The sequence below is a fragment of the Schistocerca americana genome, chromosome 8, assembly GCF_021461395.2.
Source record: "Schistocerca americana isolate TAMUIC-IGC-003095 chromosome 8, iqSchAmer2.1, whole genome shotgun sequence".
Classification (NCBI taxonomy): domain Eukaryota; kingdom Metazoa; phylum Arthropoda; class Insecta; order Orthoptera; family Acrididae; genus Schistocerca; species Schistocerca americana.
In genome coordinates this window covers 319,410,827-319,437,814 of record NC_060126.1, presented here as the reverse complement: position 1 = coordinate 319,437,814, position 26,988 = coordinate 319,410,827, and the positions used below count along the sequence as shown (strand labels likewise).

General features: G+C 40.1%; 1 protein-coding gene across 1 annotated transcript in view; it reads left to right on the top strand.

Moving 5' to 3' along the window:
• LOC124544810 (small G protein signaling modulator 1-like) overlaps positions 1-26,988 on the top strand; it is a 308,561-nt gene that overhangs the window by 109,109 nt on the left and 172,464 nt on the right. Inside the window, exons 10-11 of the mRNA XM_047123500.1 lie at positions 17,094-17,174; positions 25,810-25,877. Coding sequence (XP_046979456.1) covers positions 17,094-17,174; positions 25,810-25,877 — 149 coding nt within the window. The remainder of the gene's footprint in view (positions 1-17,093; positions 17,175-25,809; positions 25,878-26,988) is intronic.

The following is a 26,988-nucleotide window of genomic DNA, read 5'->3' as shown; positions in this document are numbered from 1 at the left end:
AAGTACCAGCGTATGGGATGGCACCATTTGGATTCACCATCAAAAAAGAAAACGAAGACAGTGCCATCTGCTGGAAAAGTTATAAGCATGCTTCTTCGGGATTTTCTTGAACCTGGATAGACCATATATCCACTATACGAGGTGCGGCTAGGAAAAAACCGGACTGATGCTGGAAAAAACATTTATTTACAATTATTTACAATTTCATGTTATCTCCTTCAATGTACTCTTCTCCTCGGTCTCTACACCGCTCCATACGAATTTTCCACTGTTCATAGCAATGTTGCAGATCATTTTCGGTAAGTCCATACATTACTTCCGTCGCTTTTTCTTTTACTGCTTCAACAGTCTCAAATCTACTTCCTTTCAAAGCTGACTTGACTTTAGGGAAAAGAAAAAAGTCACATGGGGCCAAATCAGGTGAGTAGGGTGGATGATCTAAGATGGGAATGTTGTGTTTTGCCAAAATCGTCTTCACTGACAACGCACTGTGAGCTGGGGCATTGTCTTGGTGAAGGATCCATGACTTTTTTCTCCACAAATCGTTCCGTTTTCTCTGTACTCGCTTACGTAGGGTAGCCAGGACGCTAATGTAGTAATGCTGATTCACTGTTTGTCCCTCTGGTACCCAATCAATGTGCACAATCCCTTTGATGTCAAAGAAAAATCATCATTGCCTTGAATTTCGATTTTGACATTCATGCTTTTTTTTGTCGTGGAGAACCAGGAGTTTTCCAATGCATCGATTTTGTAAGAAGGTGGGATCACTTTCAATGTTTTCCAGGATGTCAGAACAAATCATTCTTTGGCGTTCCTTCTGTTCAATTGTGAGACACTTTGGAACCATTTTTGAACACACTTTGTTCATGTTGAAACTTTCATGAAGAATCTGCCTAACACTTTCCTTGTCAACTCCTGTTAACTCAGACACTGCTCTGATTGTTAAACGGCGATCTTGTCGAACAAGTTTACTGATTTTTTTCAATGTTTGCATCAGTTTTTGCTGAAAATGGTCTGCCAGTGCAAGTGTCATCACTGGTGTCTTCGCGGCCATCTTTAAATCGTTTAAACCACTCAAACACCTGTGTTCGCGATAAACAATCATCGCCGTACACTTGTTGTAACATTACAAACGTTTCACTTGCAGATTTTCCTAGTTTGAAACAAAATTTGATGTTAACACGCTGTTCTTTCTGTACACTCAACATTTTCCGACGCACAGACAAAATGTCAACTACTTAAAACAGACGCCATGGGCAGACTGAGTGCAGGAGGCAGATGAAACTCGAGCAGTAGGCGGAGCGAGAGTCACGTGACAGGCCACGCGACTTTCAGCCTTATTGCATTCGTTTTATTGTTTTACCAGTACTAGTCCGGTTTTTTTCTAGCCACACCTCGTATACAGACACTTTTGAAACTCCATTGTGTATTGTGATAAATTCCCTGGAAAAGGGCAACATGGATCTTCACACTGCCTGCATCACTGTACAGCAGATCAGAACATTTGGGTGGGAAAATCTTACACATCCTCCCTACAACCTGACTTTTGCAATATCTGACTACCAAGTTTTCGGTTGTCTTAAGGAACAGATGTGAAGCCAACACTACTAGATGGTAGAGTATGTTCGACAAGCAGTGCACCAGTGTCTTTGGGAAATAGAAACGGACTTGTATTGTAAAACTGTTTTCAAAATTGCAGAAAGATTGACAAATGCATGCAAAAAAAGGGAGACTTTGTAGAAAAGTGACAAAGTATATATATTAAGATGATGTAATAGTAGTGTACTTGCAGATGTTCTGCCAGTTTGTTGTTTCCATTTAATGCATTTTTCCATTTTAGTGCACAAAATGAAAACAACAATTCGGTGGAACACTTGGAAGCATACTATTAATCAATTATAACAAGAAAACCTGAGAGATCAAAATTATGTGCTTGGTTTGTCTAAAAATTAAAGATTAAATTTTTAAAAAATTGTTGCTCATTATTTTCATTGTGACCCTTGTAAAAACTGAATAATGTTTTACAAAAATATATATTTTTTAGTAGCGTTAATAAATTTGAACAGTTGTTTAGTCCTTTAACATCTGGCAATTTGTGGCTCAGCCGCACAAGGTAACATTGAAAACCATTTTTAAAATGAAGCAGCTCTTTAGCAGTACAAAAAAATGACTTTGAATAGGAAAATTGTTAGTGATATTGCAGTAGCCACCAGAAAGATCGCGGGAGGCGCACATTGGCACGGCGCGTCACGGACGGTAGTTGCCGCAAGTAGAGTCCCGTCCACCAGAGGGCACGCGAGAATTCGTACGCGACCTCTGCTGGCATAACAACAACAACAACAACAACAACAACAACAAGAACAACTCCGGCAGCACGCGTCGTGCCCAGTCAGTTAACATCGAGCATGCCTAGGGCACAGTCCCGGTCTACGCTAAGTGAAGTGCGACGTAAACGTGAACAGTGTTATTACACAATTCTTTCGCGTGTTGCGTCGTTGTTCCAGTTTCGCAGCTTCTCCACGGCATGGAGGATTTGGTGCGGGTTTTGGTTGCGCAGCAGACGGAGCTCATGGCCACCATGAAACAAGTGCTTCCGGCATTGCTCTCCCCGCCGTCTGCTCCGGTGCAGTTCCCTCCTTCCTTTCCCCCATATGATGAGACGGCGGAAGATTGGGACGCATATGAACATCGCCTTCGGCAGCATTTCCAGGCGTTTCATGTTGCTGATGCGGAGGTATGTCGTGTTCTCTTCTTGTCTTGGATATCTCCCTCGCTGTATCAAGTTTTGCGGCAGCTAGCGCCGTTGCAGGAACCCTCGTCCTTGTCTTTTGATGCATTGTGTTCATTGCTGTCTTCATATTATCGCCGCCGCACGCATGTTGTGGCGGCTAGGGTCGAGTTCTATCAATGCAAGAAACAGCCCCATCAGTCTTACCGGGGGTGGGCCGCTACCCTGCACGGTCTTAGTCGCAAGTGTCATTTTGTCACGGAGCAGTTGCGAGAGTCGTATGCCCACGTTATGGTACGCGACGTCATTGTTCGTTCGGCCACTGATAGGGAGGTCCGGCAATGGGCCCTGCAGTTAGAAGACCCTTCCCTCGAGGAAGTCCTGTCCATTGCTCAATTGTATGAAGTCTCTCACGCAGCAGGTCAACAGCTGGAAGCGTGGTGCGACGTCGCGGAGGTTCAGGGCGGCGCGACCGCGTCCACTGTGTCCGGGGTGGACGACGTGCGAGTGGTACAATCCGGCCGTTACGGCCGCTGCCGCACGGCGTGTAAACAGAATTCCGGCCGCCGGCCCCTGTTGCCATCCTGTGCGTCGTGCTATATACATCATGATCAGTCAGAGTGCCCCCAGCGTTGGGCCGTTTGTCGCAAGTGTAATAAAAAAGGTCACATTGCTAAAGTTTGCCGCTCAGCCTCAAAAGAATCGAAGGAAGCAGGTACAGAGGACATGGACGTTGACATTCAGGAAGTTTCATCGGGCCAGGCTCCTGACGCATCGGCATGCAAACTCTTTATGGAGGTGTCGGTTCAGTCGCGCCGGTTACAACTGCAAGTAGATACAGGCGCGGCAGTTTCGTTGTTGAATGCACAAACTTATTCCGCCCTTGGATCGCCCCCATTGGCGCCAGTTTACGGGCGTCTACGCGGTTATGGTAAACAGTTCATTCCCCTACTGGGTCAATTCACTACCGACGTGACTTACAAATCAGTCACTCGGCCTATTACTTTTATTGTTGTCAGTGATGCGAGCTCCTCTAACCTTTTTGGCCTGGATGCCTTTCAAGCTTTCGGTTTTTCTATCGCTGACACCATACAGTTGGTCTCCGAAGACGTTACCTATCAATCATTGGAATCTTTGATCTCAGACTTTCCCGATATTTTTGAGGAGGGCCTGGGGCGTGTTTCAGATTTTGAAGCTCACTTAACATTGAAGGCGTCGGCTCGCCCGTGTTTTCTACACGCGAGGCAGATCCCCTTGGCTCTCCGCCCTCAAGTAAAGGAAGAGCTAGACTGGCTGACAGCCCTAGGGGTCGATCTTCCCATTTATTCCAGTGAGTGGGCTTCGCCCCTCGTTATTGTAAGGAAGCCCTCGGGAAAATTACGTCTTTGTGGCGATTTCAAGGCCACCATTAATTCCCAATTGGTGGTGGACACCTATCCTTTGCCTCGTGCTGATGAATTGTTCTCCTCCGTAGTGGGAGGCCAATATTTTTCGAAAATCGATCTTTTGGAGGCTTATCATCAGATACCTCTTGATGAGGACTCTAAACGGCTGGCGGTTGTCAACACCCCATTTGGTCTTTACCAGTACCAGCGGTTGGCCTTCGGAATATCCAGTGCCCCGGCGATATTCCAGCGTTATCTTGAGCACGTCACTTCGACAATCCCTCATTGTATTAATTACCTGGATGACATAATTGTCACAGGTCGCAGCACGAAGGAACACTTGCACAACCTTCGCACCCTCTTTCTCAAATTCAGGTCTGTGGGCTTGCGTTGCAACCTGCGTAAGTCAACCTTCTTCCAACTGTCCATTGAGTATGTGGGCTACACCATCTCTCGGCACGGCATCCAGCCACTAGGAAGTTTGGTCCAAGGTATCGTCAACCTTCCTCGGCCCGCTTCACTGAAAGAGTTACAAGCTTTTTTAGGCAAGATAGCCTATTACCACCGGTTCATTCCCAGGGCTTCCACTATAGCCCACCCCCTGTACTGCCTTCTGCACAAGGGTGTTCCTTTTGATTGGTCGCCTGCATGCGAGCGAGCGTTCACCTCGTTGAAGGGCCTCCTCACGTCAGCCCCTTGTTTGGCTACTTTTGATCCCCATACGCTGTTGGTCCTGGGTACAGATGCTTCGCAGTATGGGGTGGGGGCGGTTCTGGCCCATCGCAACGCAGATGGTTCCAAGCAACCACTGGCGTTTGCGTCTAAAACTCTTAGTCCCGTGCAGGCCCATTACTCCCAGGTAGAAAAAGAGGCTTTGGCCATTGTCTACGCTGTTACCAAGTTTCACCCTTTCTTGTATGGCACGAAGTTTCAGTTAATCACTGACCATAAGCGGTTAATATCGTTATTTGGCCCCGCCTCTCAGATTCCGGATAGGGCGGCCCACAGACTACAGCGCTGGGCCTTGTTCCTCTCTAAGTACCATTATGACATTCATTTTCGCCCTACAGGACAGCATGCCAATGCCGACGCTCTTTCTCGCCTTCCGGTGGGCTCAGATCCTACGTTCGATCGAGAGAAGATTGTGTGTTTTCATTTGGATGTGGCAGCCCGCCAAGCGGTTGATGGCTTCCCGATCACTAGTTCTCGAGTCGCCAGGGAAACGGCAGCTGACCCGGTTCTCCGGCAAGTAGTTCGCCTCATTCAGCAGGGGTGGTCATCCCGCCCTCCGGGCCGGGCCTCGGACCCTCTTCGTAATTATTTTCTTCTACGAGACCGCCTCTCGGTCTTGGAAGGAGTTCTCCTTCTGGCTACCAATGATACAGCTCCTCGTGTGCTTGTTCCTGCAACTTTACGAAGGGAGGTCCTCACGTTATGACATGCGGGGCACTGGGGTGTTTCCCGTACTAAAACCTTGGCTCACAGACATGTGTACTGGCCCGGTATTGACAGAGAAATTGAGCACTTGGTGGCCGCCTGTTCCCAGTGTGCGAGCCAACAAGCATCTCCCAGGGCAGTGTTCTCTTCATGGCTGCCGGCAGCCCAAGCATGGGAACGTGTTCACATCAATTTTGCGGGCCTGTTTCTCAACGGCTTTTGGCTCATTGTCATTGATGCTTATTCCCGATTCCCATATGTGGTTCGCTGCTCCTCAACCACTTCAGAAGTTGCAATCCAGGCACTAGCAAAAATCTTTTCTGTGGAAGGTCTGCCAATCACCCTGGTCTCGGACGATGGACTGCAGTTTATTTCGCAGACCTTCCAGGATTTTTGTCGGTGCTTCGGTATTCGGCACGTTTGCTCTCCCCCCTTCCATCCACAACCGAATGGGGAAACCGAGCACATGGTGAGCACATTTAAGACGCAGATGATAAAGTATGTGCACGAATTTCCTGCGGAGGAAGCATTGACGTTTTTCTTCACGGCATACCGGACCACACCTATGGGAGAACGCAGCCCCGCAGAGCTCCTTCATGGGCGTCAACCTAGGACTCTGCTGCACCTCCTCCGGCCTGGTCCTCGCCAGTCTTCACAAAACGGAGTACCTGGCTTTCCACTGGGTATGTCGGTCTGGGCTCATGGGTTTGATCGCAATCCACGTTGGATACCGCCGGTGGTCCTGCGCCGAAATGGCCGCCGGTTCTATACCTTGCAGGTGGTGGTATGTCGTCACCAAAATCAGCTACGTCCATGTTCGGGTACCCACCCTCCGACCTCTCGGACACCGGCTTCCCCATTGCCGGCACCTGTGTTGGTTTCACAGGGGACGTTATCTCCTCTCGCCGCTGTGACTCTGCCGCACTGCGATGGTTCTCAGCCTTGGCAGCCTCCAGTCGCTCCAGCACCGGCATCGCCATCGTTCGAGATGCCCCAACGAGAGCTGGCTCCCCTAGCAGGCCTGGTTTCTCAGGAGGCTGGTTCACCTGTGGTCGTCCCTTCCCCTTCGTCCCCGCCACTGGGTCTTGCCCCTCCCGAGGTGGAACAGGATCCGGAGTTCGACAGCTTGTCGCCCGTTCTGTCCCGGGCTCTGGTTGTGGGACGACGGGGGCCTCTTCGTGTGGGTCACTTCCAGTCGTATTCGAAGGTTCCGGCTCGAGGGTTGGCAGATCCCCTCGACTCCGGCCTTCCAGTGGATGTGGAGGTCATCGCTCCTGCCCGACACTCCACCTTCCGACGCAGTGGATCACAGTGGCTTCACCCCCCAAAGGAGGAGGAGTGCAGTAGCCACCAGAAAGATCACGGGAGGCACACATTGGCATGGCGCGTCACAGACGATAGTTGCCGCAAGTAGAGTCCCGTCCACCAGAGAGCACGCGAGAATTCGGACGCGACCTGTGCTGGCATAACAACAACAACAAGAACAACTCCGGCAGCACGGGCTGTGCCCAGTCAGTTAACATCGGGCATGCCTAGGACACAGTCCCGGTCTACGCTAAGTGAGTGCGACGTAAACGTGAACAGTGTTATTACAGATTTAATATATCTTGCTTTGTGGCTGAGTTAGAATAGACAACACATGACCATTTCAAGCAGTTGTTTAGTTAATTAAAAAAATATTTAATATAAACAACTGTTCAGCCAGTTAATATCTGCTGGTTCAGGGCTAAGTTGAAACAGCCCAGATATAAAACCTTTTAAAAGCTAAGCAATTCCTTAACATGTTCGAGAAAAGAATTTTGAACAATTGTTTATCAACTTAATGAACTAATCAGAACTGCAACTTCCTATCTCTGAAACATGCTTGCATTAGAAAACAGAACGAACATTTTAGCCCCACATAAATGCATGCACCATTAGGTGTGGTGTCTGCTCCATAAACTCTTAGTTACAGTAATTACATTAAAAACCAATACATAAAAATGATGCATTTACCAGTAAAAGTTTGTCAGCAAACACATTTAAATGTATGTGAATTGGTGCAGCCTGTATTCATCTGTATACGTACCAGTTAAAAAAATTTTGTGGCTGCCATAATACCAATTTAATGTGCCTGGTAAGTGCAGTATGCTTAATGGCTATAGATAGGTTGAGTCAAGGACCAGAATTCCCATGAAAGGGAAAGGTAGTAATAACAATTGCCAACCTGTTGATTATTTACTGTACAGACACAGTGACTTCTAAAATAATAAGTAAAACATATAGTAGGGGGAAAAAAGACTTGGAGGCATTCATGAACATGATTTCAGTCAATTGTAAGACTTGAGCTTCACAAGATGGTTGACAGATTCCAGGCTGTGAAAACTCTGCATGGCATGGGAAGCTCCAACCATGTTAGTAAGGATTAGAGTAATGTGTGGGCTGTACGAGAGCACAAATAATTCATAAAGTTGCAAAGACTGCAATGGTAGAAAGTGCATGTGAGGTTGTTGATGTACTGATGGAGGTTTTGCATTTGTAAAGCCTTGTTTTCATGTTTGATGCAAAAGTGACAGTACAGTTTAGAACATACCCATCATAGTTATTGGCTAGGTTGCAAGTAAGCAGAAGCGCTAAGATAGTCTTCGATGAATACCAGCTCAATTGAGAAATGTGGTACTGACCTTAGAGAAAAAACTTAGTTAAGAAAAATTCAGATGAGTTGTATGAACTTCAGCATTCCAATCATCTGTGAATTCAGGTACTAAAGTCTTCATCCCCGAACATGGTCAGTGGTTAATGCTCCTTTTATTTGAAATTAATTGTTGTTAAAAGAATTCTGGTGGATTTGTATCAATTTCTGGTTTCGATAGCAAATTTCTTTAGCCGCCTTATATAATTTTACTCATTTTGGGTATTGTCTTTGTCAGGATTCTTGATAACAAAAAGAAAATTAACATGTGAACATTCATGGCACTAAAAGTGTCCTGTATGTACTATGATGATTCTCTTAAAAAGCAAAATGAAATTTAATGTAAGGATCCAAACTAAGCATAAATGTGCATGACAAAAGTTCATTAAACTTTCTTTGGTTTTGTACATTGTATACATTTTTCTGGTTATAACTGCAATAAAGATCTAGATTATTAAAATGAAAATCATCCACAGTGCAATAAAAACATAAATAGACATAGTAGATAAGCAGTTCAAAAACTAGTATACCTGCGAGATAAAATCATAAGTAATAATCCTGAAATACATAATTTTGAATATGTACATTTGTCATTGCTATAAATCTCAATACATGTTTGTACAATGAAAGGAAACCATTTATTGTAGTATCAATACATTAAAATTATAAACATTGACAAAATATAATTTATCAATAAGCAAGAGTTTATGACAAAATACCATTTCAAGTTGTTCACACCATGTAGGGAAAGAGGCAACACAAAGCATGTAATGAACAATCCAGAAAGCCATTTAAATAGTGGACAGTAGGTGGAATGCTGCCACTGGTAAAAAGCCAGCACCAGCTTGATATGCAGTCTCTATTACTTCCAACAACAAACAAGAAAAAGTCCATATACTAGTTCCTAATACAATTACTGTTCAAAAGAGATTGTGACTGCCCCAGCCTTGTGCAAAAAGTCTCCATTCCTCTCAAGATGATTTTTGGGCACATTATCCAGAATTTGAAATTTTTTTTAGAGTAGGGCTCGACTCATCTTTTTCATTATTATGGCGATTCCTGGGAGTGCACTCATTGTGGTTCTGAATCTGTGTGCAAAATTTCTGCCTGTGTGTCTAGCATGATTCTAGCTACGGGGTATATGACTTTATTCGTCACATGTAAGTGACATCAGTGCAGTAACTATGGTGACAGCTTGAACTGAACAACAGATGTTCTTTCGACCAGTCCATTGTGAGCGGGCAGTGTTAAGTAGGGGGCATGCGGCTGCAGTGGTCGGTGTTGTTGTTGTCACAAATCATAACTAAGCAACATCTCTAGATAAAGTATTCATTCTCCAGAATAGTTTGAAAAAGAGAAAAGCATTCACGTAGTTTTCCCCACACACCTTGACTCCTGAATGAAAATTATATGTGGACACTAGAGATCAGAAAAGAGTTTAGTATACTCGCATTAAATTTGCCAGCGGGTCGTGTAACGTCATCTGCGAACTTGCTGTCTCAGTCTGCTCGCAGACTCAACTCATGAATCTCCACTGTGACCCTTTTAACAGAAAACATGTCACTTTAATCTATTGTTGGGTACAAATGAACTGTCCCAGTGTAGAAAAGATAGTGAGTTCTCAGGAGTTTGCAGGCATATCTGACAGCTCACTACATTGCTGCTACATGCACAACTGTTAGGCATCACAATTATTACCAATACAGTGACTGATCAGTTAACAGTGATTAATGTTTTTTTTGTGTGTGTGTTTGTTTGTTTGATTGCTATAGATTTATTTTAATATCTAATCTATATTCAGAGAATGTCTAAAAATCACGTTGATATACAGACAGGATCAGCAAGTAATGATGTACGTGATGACAGTGCAAGAAAACATGACATGGAGATGAATGGTTATTAGTTCTTAAAATAAATTTACAGCAGTCTTTGAAATAGTTACACAAATGAATGATAAACTACACAACTTGCTGTTGGCCTGAAAATGCAAGGTGCCGTGACCGGAAATGCAAGGTGCCGTGACCAAAAGAATACACAGATAATGTACTTTTTGGTTGCAGGTACGTAAGTGTGATGTAGATTTGTGGCTAGTTTTTATTTGATGGAGGAGACACGTGTTTTCTCATGGTGAAGTTGGAATAAACAAGGACACATCCACTTGGTTTGCATTGGATAAAATTTTTCTTCTTCTTATGGGACGCATTTGCAGTTCTGTACATTGCATCACTTAATTTTCATCATGCACCCTCCACAGCTTCACAAAACATAGCTTTGTTAGAGGCCATGTGATCCCAAATTCAGTCATTTTCACCCTTCACACTACTTTACATTAGCAAAATTGTGCACTCAACTTGTGTGTTATGTTGTGGCTTTACACTTCTGCACACTTTAGTAAGAGAGAACATGTCAATGAATAGGAAGCAACCACAATGCCACTATTCTCAGACTCATCATACTCACAGAACTGCAGTGGGAAGGAAGGAATTTTAGTATAGCACTGACATAACAGCAGTGTATTGATTTGTAATGTATGCAGCCCTCAACATTAACCCACTCTATTTTTGATCTCTATTAGATGCATGCTACAATGTCATTGAAATGCAAAATGCAGACAATTTTGCACTGGGAAAAATAATCACTGGTGATGAGACTTGGTTTTATCACTAAAAACCTATTGCAAAATGACAAAGTACATGAATGCACATGAAGCGTCAACTCTTTGACAAAATAACTTACATTGAATCAATGTAACATGTGAGTTGAACAACACCCCAAAAGAGGAATTTTCTGACAGTTTCACATGGTTGCATGAACATTCTGCCCATTGTACTCGAGTGAGGGGAGACTATGTAGAACACCTAAAGCATTACTGTTTCTTTATTTGTTTTTAAAGCAGTGTCACCTTTTTGGCTGCTGAGGTACAAGGTGGGGAAATTTAGTACACGGAACTGCCACTTCTAGTGACAGCAGTAGTTATAACCTGGCTGGGTATTGAGTTTAATTGAACTTGGATGACAGTTGTGGGTACATCATTCAATGTTGCTTCAACATGCTGCCAAAGTTCATCCAGAGTAGCAGCTGGTGTGAGTGGTGGCATGCCAGTCTCTCACCAACTCATGACCAGGTGTTTTCAATGGGTAAGAGATCTGGAGAACATGCTAACCAGAGTGCAGTTAAACACCCTCTGTGTAGCAATAATTCAGGGCACCACAGGCAACATACTGTCTTGCATTATCTTGTTGAAAGAGGTGGTCATGGAGACCTAAAAAAAAAAGGCGGAGTCACCATCTTCAACAAGTCAGAAATGTAATGGCTGCTGTCCAGATTACCAGATGTGCAAACCACACAATCTGGTTGTGTACCCAATAACACACCATACATCACAATAGTTGCTGGGTTTATATGACAGTAAGAAATGCAGTCTGACAATGTTTCTCCTCCTTGGAACCACCGTTCACAGGTACGACCATTGTGATGTTGTACGCAGAACCAGGACCCTCCGAAAAGATGACCTGGAGCCACTCCTGTTTTCAGTGTTGTCATTAGGTGTACTGCTGTCAGTGCACTTATCTGCTGCCATGACAATGGTCACTGTGCTGACAGTGTGTAGTGCTCCATATGCCATCACTCGGCAAGTTTATTTGTCTGTCTTGTTGCAAACAAGCCCGTTTTCTGACTCAGTGTCTGAGATGTAGCTGTGTAAACCTGCATGGGCAAGGGACTACATACGTGTCCTCTGACATGCTGTATGTTGTTGCGCATGGCCCTCCATTACGCACGGGTTCTGTGATTGCATGACAAAACCATGGCTTCCTGACCAGGAAAAACAGGAATATTACTGAATGATAAAAACTACATTCTAATGGGAAACTATCTTCCCGCTGTGGAATTCAGACACATCATGGTATATGTTTCTGCTTCATACATGAGGCAGAACAAGATCTTCTCACAAGAACAAACATTCTAATGTGATTTCTGAACAAGAAATCTGCTGTGTAAGCGTTCCTTGTATATACAAAATTTAGGCAGTGTTTATCCTTCCTACTTTGTACTTTTTCACTGAAATGGCTATTTACACATCCAAGCATGTAGTACACTATGTTATGCCAATTTGAAATTTGTTGCATGCTGCCTTCATGGTGTTGCAGTTTTAATGTGCAGCACCCTAGGTATGGTGATATCATAATTTTGTGTGGAAGTGTGAAAACCACAACAAGATCAAATGGTTTGGTGAAAGACTTGACATCGTGCACTTGAAAATTAAATGTGCTGTATAGATGGCAAGAGGGAAGTGTATGAACTTCCATTACCTAACCATAAGAAATTTAAAGTGGAAGGTAACATAATCTAAACATACTTATGTGTACTGCTGAAGTGTAACACTATAAAGAACAAGGTGTTAGTAAATTGTATTGTAAAATTAGAATAGAAATAAAACCTGGAGAAAGGTACGTAGACTACCAGCTAACAAAGAAATAACTCTCTTTGGTGTGAATGTTTTGTAGGTCAAGAGGTCAGAATTAATGTTTGATGCCATGCTAATAGAACAGCTAGAATCTTGTCTGTATATTGCGGAAAAGGAGACAAGTAAGTTAACAGAATCAGTAGTTTAAGAAATTGTCTGCTAAGAATTGCAGAACTATTACTTTTTGCAGACAGGTAAAAATTTTCAAGACTTCTCTCTCATAAGGAGTCCTGTGACCGTCAAATTTCTGAGGGAGAAAGCAATTAATATTTGACTGATATCTGGTTGTTGCAGTTGCTTTCTCAGTAATTGTGCAAACTTTGCAACTAGATTGAAGAAGACCATGTTCAACCATTATAGGAATAATCTTAATAATGCAAAACATTGGTTCAGTTCTAAACAAGAAAATCTTGGAAATTTGCATAATGTGCACAGATATTGGAAGAACTGAAATTTTTTTCATACTGAGTGAAGTACTCACAATGACTGCTGAACGAACAATGTAACTTTAGTATGAATTGTTAATGTGTTTTTGAAATGGTACCTGCAGGCTGGAACTGGTCTTCTCTCTTCAGGCGTGGCACATTGCCTGCTGTACACTTTACATGGACTGTTGACTGTGTTCTTAGTGTCACCACTTTTGCTAGATGACACTGCTAACTTAACTCTTCATTGTGCTGCTTTGCACATCTGCAAAGAAGAGTCTGAATTGGATTTTGTCTGCTGTTAGTTATATTTTAACATTGTTGATTGCTTTGCTTTATTTGATTTAGGGAATCTCTATATGGGTATTGGTACTTGTAACCACATACATATGGTGCAGATTTGCACAGGTACTAAAAAAGTTATTTTTTGAAAAAAAAAACTACTTAAATATTTTTTAATGTTCTTCCTGTATCCTTGACTAATCCTGTGCATGAAAATAATTAATGATGGTTGTTTGTAAAATATGCTGAATGATTAACTGGCAGCTTTCATTATAAACTTTTATTTATTGATGTACTTCATTTTGTTGAAAGTAAATGATTTCAGTGTATTGACATTATATTGAATGGGTTCCTTTTGTTGCACTGATAAATAATGGTTGTGTATTTATACTTCTTATTGCTTAGTTTATGATGACTTTATGTATGTATTTAAAGTTGTTTTCTTAGTTTCGTATTTAGACAATGAGGATTGACTTTATGTTCCTGGCTTTGCAGCTTTTTGTATGTTCATCTATTTTATGCATGTTTCTTTATGGTTTATTTTCCTTGTAATTACTTAGACTGTAGTCATTCTTATGAGCAGAAGAATATATGTAAAAAGAAAGACATTTGCTTATGGTTATACATGAATAATTCTATTTTCTTATATTTAATTTAATTTTGGTTTTTAAAGAGGTAGGTTATTGTACGTGCTGCACTGTCTGGATGTAAAGTGTTTTGGTCACCTCACAGTGCACTTTAAGGATGTTTATTTTGTGACATCAAGTTATAATATAGTGCAATAATGACAGGGTGGTAATAAATTAACTTCCACTACTTGAGAGGGCCCATGTGGAAAAAGTGTGATTGTACGACAATGAAACCTTGTGGAAACATTTGTAAGGACATTTGGTAGAGAAATAATGAATAAACCATTGAAAGAAACACATTTTAATATACATATGGGAGGGTAACATTTATGAATTGTATACCAAGTTTATGTTCCAAAATGTTCTTCTAACTTTGTGTGGAAAGTGGACCACTCTGTGTTCCTTTAATGTGTTAATACTCACAAAAAGCAGTAGCACTGTTGCTGTTGTTTTGGTAAAACAGCTGTATAAGTAAAGTCCTGCTTACGTTGTTCAGACCTGTGTTGACTGTCTGCAACTGTAATGCTCACTGATACTTGTGTTTCAACCCCACACCACTGTACCTGTACCAGTGCCTAATGGCAAGTCATGACTCTTAACACTACTAGCAACACAAATACTATAAATTTGGTTACCCATACAGTAGTTTTCTGTCTGTTTGGCTCCAGCAGTGAAAGTTTACTTATAAGCACCTTGTATCTTTAATATGAAACTCTGTATCTATTGTATTAATTTTAGACCGTATATCCTTTCATGCCTGGGGGCATCATTCTGTGATTAAGTACATATTCCACTTTCTAATTCTCTTTTATGTTATCACAGATTCCGACAGTGGTGGTGTTATGTTCGCTTGCTTTATTTCCTCGTTGATTGTCCTTGGTGTCGACATACTGTGTTGCTATACTGGCTGGTTCTTTGCTTTCACTGTTCACATCCACCCAATATACACGTTTAATATGGCCAGTTAACTATCGTTTAACTTTCGATAAGCCTCATTAATAGATTTCAGGCCAACATCCACATACTGCTACAATAGTTTACTGTTGAACATCTATGAGCAGTAAAAACCGAACCACACATTTTGCAGTCTTTCAAATAAATTGAACAGATATTCTCATTGCTTTAACACATAGCCTATTGGTGTAACACTTATTTCACAGTTAAGTTGATGTAACCAATATGGGTTCCGTGTCTGAAACTCGGCTGTGGGCTGACTGTCTCAGGACAAAAAATCAGGCCCTTATATATCCTCACAATAATAGGCACTGAAACTACCCATTGTTCGATGTTTAATTTACATAAATTACAATTAAAACTTAGCTCAGTCAATTAACTGACTACATAAAAAACTTCCTTCTTTTTAACAATTTCTTCTATTACAATAATTAAGTTGAATTATTTGTTTAAATCATGAAATTAACCAATATTGCTATGCAAACAATACTTTTGACAAAACTGGAAATTATTTTGGAATTAATTAAGGGCTGGCTTTGCTAACACGTTTTCGAATAGAGCCAAATAGATCCTTTGAGAATACTATTAGGTGTTCCTCCAAATGTTTACAATTAGTACAGAATTTATATTTGTTCGTAAGTCAAAATAAATTAGGAAATTGATGACATACACAAAACTAAGCATAAAATTAGATCTGGTGCTATATTGTTTAAAACTGAGGGCCAACCTTTCTCTTTTATGAAAATACAGATTATACTCACGTATGTTAATAGTAATTAGTCAGACATGAAAAAAATAAATTTTAAGGAGTAAGATGGCAAAACGAGGGGGGAAGTAAAAAATATCCCAGCTTGCTTCGTCACAGTAGTAGCCAAAAATGTGAAAGTGGATGAAGTGTTGAAACAAATTTTTCATGTAAACTGTAGATTGGTGCAAGTGCTAATATGATTTCTGACCTCTGTCAGCAATTTTTATCTTACATTGTGAAAGTATAGTGGGGTGAGTGTGGTGTGTAACATATTTTGCTCACTAAATACACACAATTTACTAACAGGTGTCAGTTTGTTGGGGCACATGGCATAAATTTGTATGGTTTATTAATAATGTTTCAAGTCATGTCTCTGATTGTAGATTAAATTTAATAGATGTGAAATTATGAAAATTGTAAAAGGCAAGTCAAAGAAAATTGGAACACTATTGCCCAACTACACCCACAGTAGTATAACAAGAGGCTTTGGAGGACACTTTAATGATTGCTCCTTGTGAGTGTTAGGGTTCTGTGCAAAATAAGCTGGTGAGTAATAACCAGAATACATGTTGGAGTTTCTGAAGACTGATTAGAGTGTTGTTGTCCAATGATATTTCTGCATGTGGAGTTAGGGAGATGCACTGCTGTTACTTTCCATTTCAAATATAGCAACACACCTGTTGTGAATCATTGTAGTGATAGTGAAACTTCAGAGTTCATGAATACATTAATTGTTAATCTATCTTGTGTTGTAATTTTATATTTAGTATTAACAGAGCAATATTATTTTCTAGTTTTGGCTCACCTAGTAGTAGTTCAATACTTGTAAATTAAAGTTGTTAATTCCAGAGTGATCCATATGTTAAAATATTTATAACTGGTAATCAACTACTGATATCATTCACATGCAAAAAAGTTTAATGTTATAGTTTACTTTGTGCTTTGTTTGGATTTATTTTTTACTTCCATTTTTCTTTTTCATCCAGACAATAATTTATGGTTTATTTGCTTTAGTGGCATCTTCATTTTGTTTCTCAGGCATAAGTAAGAGTTGTATTGCAGAGGAATTCACGTTCGGTTAAAATACATATCCTTCAAAGGTGACGGAAAGAATACGTACAAAGAAGACAACCCTTGCTCTGCTAGAGTGGAGATGAACAGATTTCATAGTCTTCTCCATAATGGATTGATGTAGAAATTGTTTAAGCTAAAGAATTATTAGACTTCCTGATGTTGTATCTATGGATCAAATAGAAATTTGTTCATTACTTTCTTCTTATTTCTGATGTACCTTTTATGATATTTACCACTTACTGCTTCTGTTGCAACTAATTCTGGGTAACCATATTCATGGCTTCTATTTTGACAGACGTGGCAGTCTGCCTGTATCAACAGAGTCATCTCGAAGACAAACTAGTTTTCGTCGAACATCAACAATATCACATTTGTAGTAAGTTTGGCTGTATTTGACACTTATGGTGTTTGCTTTGTCTTTAACCTGAGTGCACATTCTGAGTAAAGTGTGTTTCTTTTCTCATGTCTGTGTCGCAGCGTGCTGTAGCATCTTAAAATTAACTCATAAATTTTGAGGGATAGGTGTAATGTAACAGTGCCAATTCATCATGTTGGGTGTGTTTTGTACAGTAGTACTGCAGGGTTTCTCCACATTTGAAAAGTCATACTTGTTCCACGCATTTACGTGTTCATAGTGTGCATGTCCTTACATTTGTTCTGTTTATATGTGGCATGATATGAAGTCTTCTTTCTGTCCTATCTGTAACAAACATTGTTTAGTTTGCATCTGGTGTGTTTCTGGCAGAGGCAGTTAGTCTTCTGATTCATTTAATAAATTATTTCCAATTATAGTAGAATTATTTCTCACTGGGTGGTTGTTATCTCTTAATTCGTGCTTTACAAAAATTGCTAAAATTAAAGGGTGTGTCAACCAAACCCTCATTGGTGCTATTGACTTTCACTGTCATTTCTCAAAGACTGCATTACTTTCTAACAAACTGTATAACTTCCATGCTGCTATTACATGATTAAAATCTATAAAAGCATTTTTTTACTGTGTAAGGTGATGGAATTTGCGTTAGTTTGTCAATGTATTTTACTTGACTTTACTAACCATTCTGGAATGCTTACTGTTGGTGGTGGTTTCTTTCTTCAGTCGCATGTTCTTGCACGTGAAGAACTAAAAATCTCTACGTTTATACACTCGATATTATAAGACTCTGTTTTGTGCTGCAGTTTAGCACTGTCTTGGCATTCGGAGTCTGATTTGCACAAGCACCTGTCGACATGCACCTGGAAGTCTTTCTGTCTGTCATAGACTTAAAGACTCTTTTTGACTGTTGGTTATCTTCAGTTTGACACAGTGGAAGATTTTGTTACCTGTTGTTCATCTGTTTTTCAAAGTAAGTTACCAATTATGTTTAATGATTTATAAGTACAATGAACATCAGAACTACTTATGATTTTAAATATTTTAGATTGCAGTTTTTTTGCTATTTGGTTTTGCTTCTTTGTTTTCATTTTGGTGTTATAAAATAAGCTACTGAAGCACTCTAATATCGTCATTTTTTATTCATAGAATTATTGGTGGTGTTTATAATTAATTAAATTGGAGTTTAAAGATGTAAAGGAACCACTTTCAGTCTTGCAGCGTTATATGTAATGTCAGGCATAACATCAGGTGCTTTTACAAAAACTTCAAAATACTTAAACAAGACAGTAGCTTAACATCTTGAGTTGGGACTGTTGTGAGAAGATAAGTAGCTGCCTTGTTGAAAGGTGTGCAATTTCAATGACATTGTTTGATGTTGTGTCTGATGTTATACCCTCTGGACATAAATGGTTTTTATGGTAACATTATGCTATAAATTACTGGTCCTTACATGAGGCTTTCCTTGGTGTGAAAGTATAAGTAATGTAAATTGGGTTGGATATAAGGGAAAGTGTCTACATGAAAAGACAAAGGCATTTTTTTTAGAAAATGTATCTCCCTCAATGTGTCATGTTAACTTTCCCAATAAAAAGAAAAATCTCTTTAGGTTCATCAGTGGCCAAATTTACAGGGCAGACGGAGTGCTGGTAGGGGAGGGGATGTTGTTGCCACAAGAATGGCTGTTGATATACACAGGAAAATAATCTGGATGTAGGTGACACTGAATGCAATGTGAAACTATGTAAATTTAGAGAGAGAGAGAGAGAGAGAGAGAGAGAGAGAGAGAGAGAGAGAGAGAAATGAAATTGCATATGATAAGAAGGTAAAAAGAGGGTGTTGGGTCTGTTATCCATGTATGAATTTAATAAAGAAGTTTTAACTCTGCAATGGAGGATGTGCTGTTTTGAGATTGCTTAGCAGGTTGAAATTATTTTTGAGACATGTACCTCAACCCGGAAACTTGCCATTTACAAGCATTCTCTTACCAGTGCAGGAATCATGCACAACCTAAGACCTGCCCTCACAGTTACAGTTCTGCCAGTATCTTTGCTACTTGCTACTACATGCTAATTACCACATTATCTTGTAGGATGTTGTAACAGGGGTTTTGCAGGAAGGTCTGGGTTTGTATCTCTCAACCAAACGGTGCTTACATTATTATTTCTGTAATTGAAAACATAATAGATGCTTCTGTAGGTTCACTATCTCAGGGCAAGAATGTTAGGAAGAAATTAATATATCAGCATATTATTAAAATACAATGAAAATGCAATTTTATTGGGTGTATGATAGTACAATAAAAATTTACTCTGACAAAGGTTGAACACACAAGTATATTTGCGACATAGAATATTGAATAGAGAAAAGCTGGAAGATTTCAGGCCCACAAGTGGTCACTCATATGTGACTGCCCAATCATTTCATTTGAGAAAGTGCATCAGTGGATACTTGGTTTAGCTGTTTCATTGAATTAGTGAATGCTCACATAGGACAATCACTTGTATAGTTGAATAGTTAAGGGGTTATCCCTCTGTGGCCACATGAAAAACAGATGATTTATTTTTTAGTAAAATAAAAAGTAATACTAAATATGATGATGTAGTTTTATTCCTTACACTTTTGTCTTTAACAAATCATTTCTGTGTCCACACCGGACACTCCCGGTAACCGCTGCACCAGGTGAAAGGACCCCTTGCAGCAGAACATTGGTCATCGGCAGAAATTCCCAAAGCCCTCATATTGGACCTCTAACAAACTAATTTTGTACAAGCCTTTTCCAGTATATTTTCTGTCATACATACACAGCACAATTGAAAAATATTAAGTTACAACAAAGGGGTGACTTGTTGAAACAAACACCCTTCTCCCCACCCCCAAAACATTGATCCAAAAGCATCCACTGAAAATAGTCTTCTGAAGATATTGCAAAATTTCTGCATTCACAGATAGAGAATTGAATTTCGAATGCTGGCATGAAATGTGTCGTTCTCAAGTTGTGTTTCCTGCCAATTTCAAAAATATGGTTTCGAGAAAATGTGTTTAAAGTTTTGGGTCACATATTTGATATTTAAGTTACACACATCTGAAATCAACAATCTCTGGACCATACAACAATCCCAGATTCAGAAGGAGGTCCTCTTCTCTCATGTTTGTGGCCATGGTGTCCTGCAGGCCTTTTTGGCAGCTTCTGTAACCCGCAGTTTCTGTTATCCGCACTCTCTTTGCTTGATGTGCTTTTCATCTGCATTTGTGCAGAAGTTGTAACAGGTTGATCCAAACTCAAGTTTGAGCATATTCGTAATTTCCATAATGCCTGTTAGGCTGTCGCTGAAATTATGTGCTGCCTCACTGGCTGCAATGTTGACTATTTTTTTCCCACTGTGAATGGTTTTTGGAGACACTTTTTCACAAATCACCTTGTACCTCAATGATGGAGTTTCTGATGAACTTGTAATGAAGAGTACAATAAAGTAGAATCCCAGAGAACATTTTAAATTATAAAGAAAAAAAAAAAGATTTTCTGAAATTTTCAAAGAGGACTACACCCTTCAGTAAAGACACTGTTTGAGGTATTTACTAGGCTCAAAGAATTGGACAGTCACATTTGAGAAGCTGACAGAGAACCTGATGCCATCCATCTTTGTTGTGTTAGATTTTCTACCTTGTAGATACATTTGTATGTAAAACCTTTGTCAGAACTGATGAACATAAAATAGTAATAAGGCACTGAAATTTACGAGCAATGGGAATAGCATTTATTAGAAGGATGTGGTCTTATAGGAAGGAGTGGAAAAGAGGATGAGGAAATTTTTTGTGTGTGTTAGTTACCTTGATACTGTAAACATAAATTCTGTCAAAAAGTCCTGGATGACTCATCGGTACCATGCACCCGCTGTGTCACCCTCTCCCAGTGGTGTCGATATGGAGGGGCATTGGGACAGCACACTGTTCTCCCGGCTGTTGTCAATTTTGTGGTCTAGAGCTGCTGCTGCTTGGTCAAGTAGTTCTGTAATTGGCATCAGAAGCCTGAGTGCACCCCATTTCAGTTCTGCAACTGAGGAAAAATCTGCGCCAGTAGTAGGAATTGAACCTGGGTCGTCTGCAAGGCCCTCAGCTGCACTGACCACTAAGCTAACAAAGGAGATGTCCTGGTAACAGTTCTCTGAAATTGCAACGGTACAAGACGTACATGGGGTATCGCCAATGGTGATTTGACATTGTTGCTAGACTTCCTGAAATCAGAGTTAGATGAACAATCGAGTCATCACTTCCTATTAATGTATGGTTGATTTAAATACAAGAAAGAAAAATATGAGAACGAAGATGGAGTGAGAATTAATTAATGATAGAGTGAATGTTAAATTCTCAGAAGTTGAATGCTGTTATGTCAAGTAACAGTAACAAGTGCAATTAGGTGGGAAGAAATTTTTCTGCACAAATGATCATGAGCAAATAGTTTGAAGACCCAGACATAATAGGAATATTTTACACTTAGTGTTGACAATCTGATCTGATCTTATTGAGGGAGCTAGGGAAGAGGAAGGAATACTGACAATCATTGTTGGAGTTAATAAATCCTACAAGAAGCCTAGGAGGGATTTTATGCTTGGCAGAGCAGATAAATATTCTGGTTATTAGCATTCTCCATACATATAATTCAAATAGAATGTTATGGACATAGAGGAATTGTATTTGAAGTTGAAGGTTATTGTGTATCATGCTCTGGTCAAGTACACTCAGAGTCAAATAAGACTGGGGAAGATCTTGCCGTTAATTAATAACATTACGAAAACACTAAGGAAACATAGATTGTGGCATGTTTCAATTAGAAAAGATTGCAAAACGCTGACAGGCCAAAGTCAGTAAGTATTAGAGCTATGCGTGACACAAATAACAGTCTGACAATCCTAGAAAATTAAAATTCTACATAAAATTGCCAAATGTATAAAAAAACTTTTATACTTTGACTCACTGATCTTTCTGCTGTGGAAAAAGCAGACAGCAAAAGGAAAGCTGAAGTCTTAAATCTTGCATTTAAAAAATTATTCACACAGGAAGATTGTACAGAGTTACCATTGTTTAACTGTTGCACGAACTCTCAAATGGAGGACATAGAAATAAACATCTCTGGCACTGAAAAGCATTTGAATCAGTTGAAAATGAGGCACCAGGCATCTGCGGCATTGCCCCTTTCTTAGATTGAATTTCCTCTGATTTTTTTGTACAGTGAACAATCCCAAATGACTTAAAACTGCATAGATTACTCCTGTGTGTAGAAGCCCAGAAGAATGGATGCTAAAATTATAGACAAATATCCTTAATGTCAGTATGCTGCAGTATTCTTCAGCATATTCAAAACTTGAATATAGTGAGTTTTGTAGAGAGAGAAAAACTTCTATCCATAAAATAGTATGGAGTTAGTAATCATTGCTTGTGTGCAACAAAACTTGCTGTAGGTGTGATGAGTGGCAAATGCTGTAATGAGAATAAGTACAAGTTAATGTTGTCATGTAAGAGAAACATTTGTGTAATCATTTGAACACAGTGGTAGCCACATAAATATCTACGCATAACACTGCAAATGATATGAAATGGAATGAACACATCTCGTTAGTTGTAGGGTAGGTGAATGGCTGACTACAGTTCATCAGTAGAGTTCCATGGAAATGTAGTGCATGTATAAGGAGACCTCATACAGAACACTTTTGCAACTAATTCTTGAGTAATGCTTGAATATGAGTGAGCCCCATCAAATTAGATTAAAGGGAGATTTTGAAGGAATTCAGAGGTGTGCGGCTATGGGGGTTATTGGTATTATGTGAGTTTATGGAGATGCTTCGTGAACTCAGAGGGGAATCCTGGGAGTGAAGATGGTGTTATATTCATGAAACACTATTTACAGAACCAGCATATGTGACTGACTGCAGAATGATTCTATTGATGACAATGCATATTTCACATAAAGACCACAAAGACTTTGTCTTTGGTATTTATCATTTCCATTAATTATTCAGTGGAGTCATCAGTGTTATATATTTCCTAAATGTTACCACTTGTCATTCATAAAATACTTGAATTATTGCTATGCCAGTTGGGCTACCTTTTAACCTAATCACTTTTGGCTTAAAGGAGACCACTCATCATAAAGCAGAAGCATTGAGTTGCTGATATGCACACACAAAAGGAAGAAAAAGCGTGCTACCTTTCATAGTAGAATAAACACACACATACATACATACACATGCACACACATACACACACATGCTCAGCTGGGAATGCGAGAGGGCGTTGGCAGGTAATGGGCTGACACAATTGCAGTGGCCAGTGGAAAGCAGCACATACTGAAGTCGATGTGGGGACATGAACTGGGAGGAGGTGGCACGATGGAGTAAGGGAAAACTGTTGAGTGGAGGGTTCGGGGCAGAGGATTACCAAAGACAGAGGCCAGGATTATTATGGCAGCAGACAGTGTGTTGTAGGGATAACCCCCATCTGCATGATGGCTCAAGTTGTGAAGCAGCTATTGAAAATGAGCATTTTGTGCTCAGCTTCATGTTATGCCACTGGCTGGTCATCTTTGTGGTCGTGGCTATCCATCCCAGTGGACCACTGGTTGGTGGTAATACCAAAATAAAAAGCTGTGTAGTGTTTGAAGCATAGTTGGGTGCTTTTACTATGCTATCAGAGCCCAAGCCACCTTGGAAAGCAGCTACGTTGTGTCTGTGTGTATGTCTTTGTTTAACTCTATCTTGTCAAAGGATAATGCTGAAAGACAGCAAGTTTTCTTACTTTTGTGTGTGCCTGTCAACAACTCAACACTTGTACCTTTTGGTGAGTGGTCTGCCTTAATCCAAAAGTATTTACATTCTACCAGAGCTTTCATACAATATTTGTGACTTAATCATTTATATCCTATCACTCACATGTTAGGTATTCATTGCATTACGCACCAATTTCTTTGTTAATGCAATAGCTACACCATTCTTCTATGACTGTTGGTTTTTACTATAAACTATTCTCAAATCTCCTGGTTTAAACTCACCATTCCCGGCCCATCTTGTCTCACATAGTCCTAAAACATGTAACTGACACTTTGTCATAATATTTCTGACTTCCTCCAGTTTTCCAAGATTTAACAGTGTTCTCACACTTCATGTGCCAACCATAAATTTATCTTTTTCTGGTCCTCCTGCCCTTTCACCAAGAGGGTTTTGTGGAATGGCAACATGAGTAGCATTGTCATTCATCCTGCCAGACCTAGGGATCCAGAAGTCATGATGAATAGGAATAAATGCAGTATTATATTCTTCCATTGTTGCAACACGTGGGTTATGCGAATGGATCTTCAATGTAGTAGTTTCCTGCTGCTTTCTACATCACAATGCCCTTAGCTTTGGTGACTCATCTGGCTTCAGGATTAGTTTCCCATCCCAAAGGCAATGGGGTGCTCCATCTCTATGCACTCATTTGCCCTCCAACGAGACTGTTAGCAGTTGCTAGAAGTTTACTTCTTGTTGTGAGAGACATTCAGTCCCCACCTTTGTTAGCCACCTGAAGCAATGTCTGCTCACCACCACTAGGTGGTGGAGGTTATGTTTTTCCCTACATTGGGGAGGGGACTGTAAGGCATTCCTATACCTTGCCAGTACTTTTGGGGATGGTTAACATACGGAAGACTAAACTGAAAATCTGAAAATTCATTCAGTTGCTCACCAGCAAAGTGAAAGCATTTTACAAACAATTCTGAGTTTACGGTAGTTAATGGCATCAAAATTAAGAGTATTTATGGACATAGTGAACTTTTTCAGAAGAATAAAGAAGAAATCTCAAGGAAACTAGGTCAAAAGTAAAGACGTATGAGAAATGGACCAGATTTTCTTTGAGGAAAGTACTGTTGTTAAAAGTGAAAAACTAAGTATGTTAATTGTGTCTTAGTGAAGGAGACTGAAAGGTACTCAGTTTAGTAGTGTAGGCCATTACCTTTATATTGAAAGGTAACAAAGCAACTAAAAGAAAAATTAACAGTAAAAATGTAAACACAAGAGCAAAAACTATGAGATGTTCACTAATGATATTGTTATTCATCAAGCAACTACAAAAGCCTCATTATTATACATACTGTAATGAAGAGTCCTCGGTCGAATGCAAATAAGGGAAGGAGTAAAGGTAGCTACTCGCTCACCATATAGTTGAGGTGTCATGTAATGGGTAGGGACACAGACAAGGTTGAAATTGTTACTAAGCTTTCGGACAATGTCCTCCTTCAGCGTAACTAAAACAAACACAAACACACACACACACACACACACACACACACACACACACACACACACACATTCTCTCTCTCTCTCTCTCTCTCTCTCTCTCTCTCTCACACACACACACACACACAGTGTTTGACATGAGACGTGTGTAACTGTGCAGGAGTATGGGGTGGGAGTATTTTAATTAACTGTAAAGGACATTGACCATTGTCTGAAAGCTCAGCAAACATTTTCAATCTCATTTGTGTTCAGCAACCATTTGATGCATTAACTGCTTTTATATCATTTATACTTACCATCATTTGATTATTTATTAATATATCTGTATTTTGCAATGAGATCATAGAGTATACATTGTGTCTTACTTTCTGCAGCATGTATTGGGAGTATGCTATGAATGTACCAATAGAAGAAGTCGTCTATGTTCATTGCCATCAGCAAGGTAAGATATAATAAAAGCTGCAAAATTTTTCTTATTCTCTTGGAGCAAATGGCATAATATAAATGTGTATTCCATAAATGCAATGTTTGGGTAGCTGTGGGTGATACAGTACTCATAAAAACTCTATCACAAAAAAATATAGACTCATACCATGTTCTAATGTCATTAGTACTTAAAGTGCTGAATTTTCCTTGTCAGTTGATTTAGTGTGAGTTTCAATTAAGTAAATACAATCATGGAAAATCTTGGATTAACCACAAACATTGATATGAAACAATGTATAAAGCAACTGTTAACCAATGAACCCAGTGATTGAAAAACTAGGTGTATAACATTGTATGTCAGCTTCTGAAGTACTTTTTTTAAACATAGCCAGCCCGCCCCTCCTCCCTCTACCCACTCTGTCATTCTGACCATTTGTTGCCATCAGTCTGCCAGCCAATAAATCTTCCCTCTTTCTCTTTCTCTCCCCTCTCCTCCCTCTCTCTCCTTCCTCTCCCCCCTTCAGAAGCATGCCTGTAGGTAGAAGTGTACAGTGTGCAACTTTTCCATTTTAGATGGGGTTGAGGGAGTGAATTAAGTAAGCTCTGTTTGCCACAAAGATTGCGAAGGTGAGAGGAGCAAGGTCATCCTCCCTCTTGCAGTAGAGGAACCATAGATGTGCTTTCTTGCAAACATCTACTAAGTAGAATTGCTACAAAAATGGTTCAAATGGCTCTGAGCACTATGGGACTTAAAATCTGAGGTCATCCATCCCCTAGAACTTAGAACTACTTAAACCTAACTAACCTAAGGACATCACACACATCCATGCCCGAGGCAGGATTCAAACCTGCAACCGTAGTGGTCGCGCAGTTCCAGACTGAAGTGCCTAGAACTGCTCAGCCACACTGGCCGGCAGAATTGCTACACAGAGTAAAGCAATGATTAAATGTTTCATGTAATGATAGTTGAAACTGATATTGCCTTATATAATATGTTTGTTAACAATACTTATTACTATAAATCATGTGTAAAAAAATTGACAGAATTCGCCCGAGGCTATCATAATCCTTCTGGACCCACCATTGGTTGCCTGATAAGGTTTATAGCAACTCAACACAAAACACAC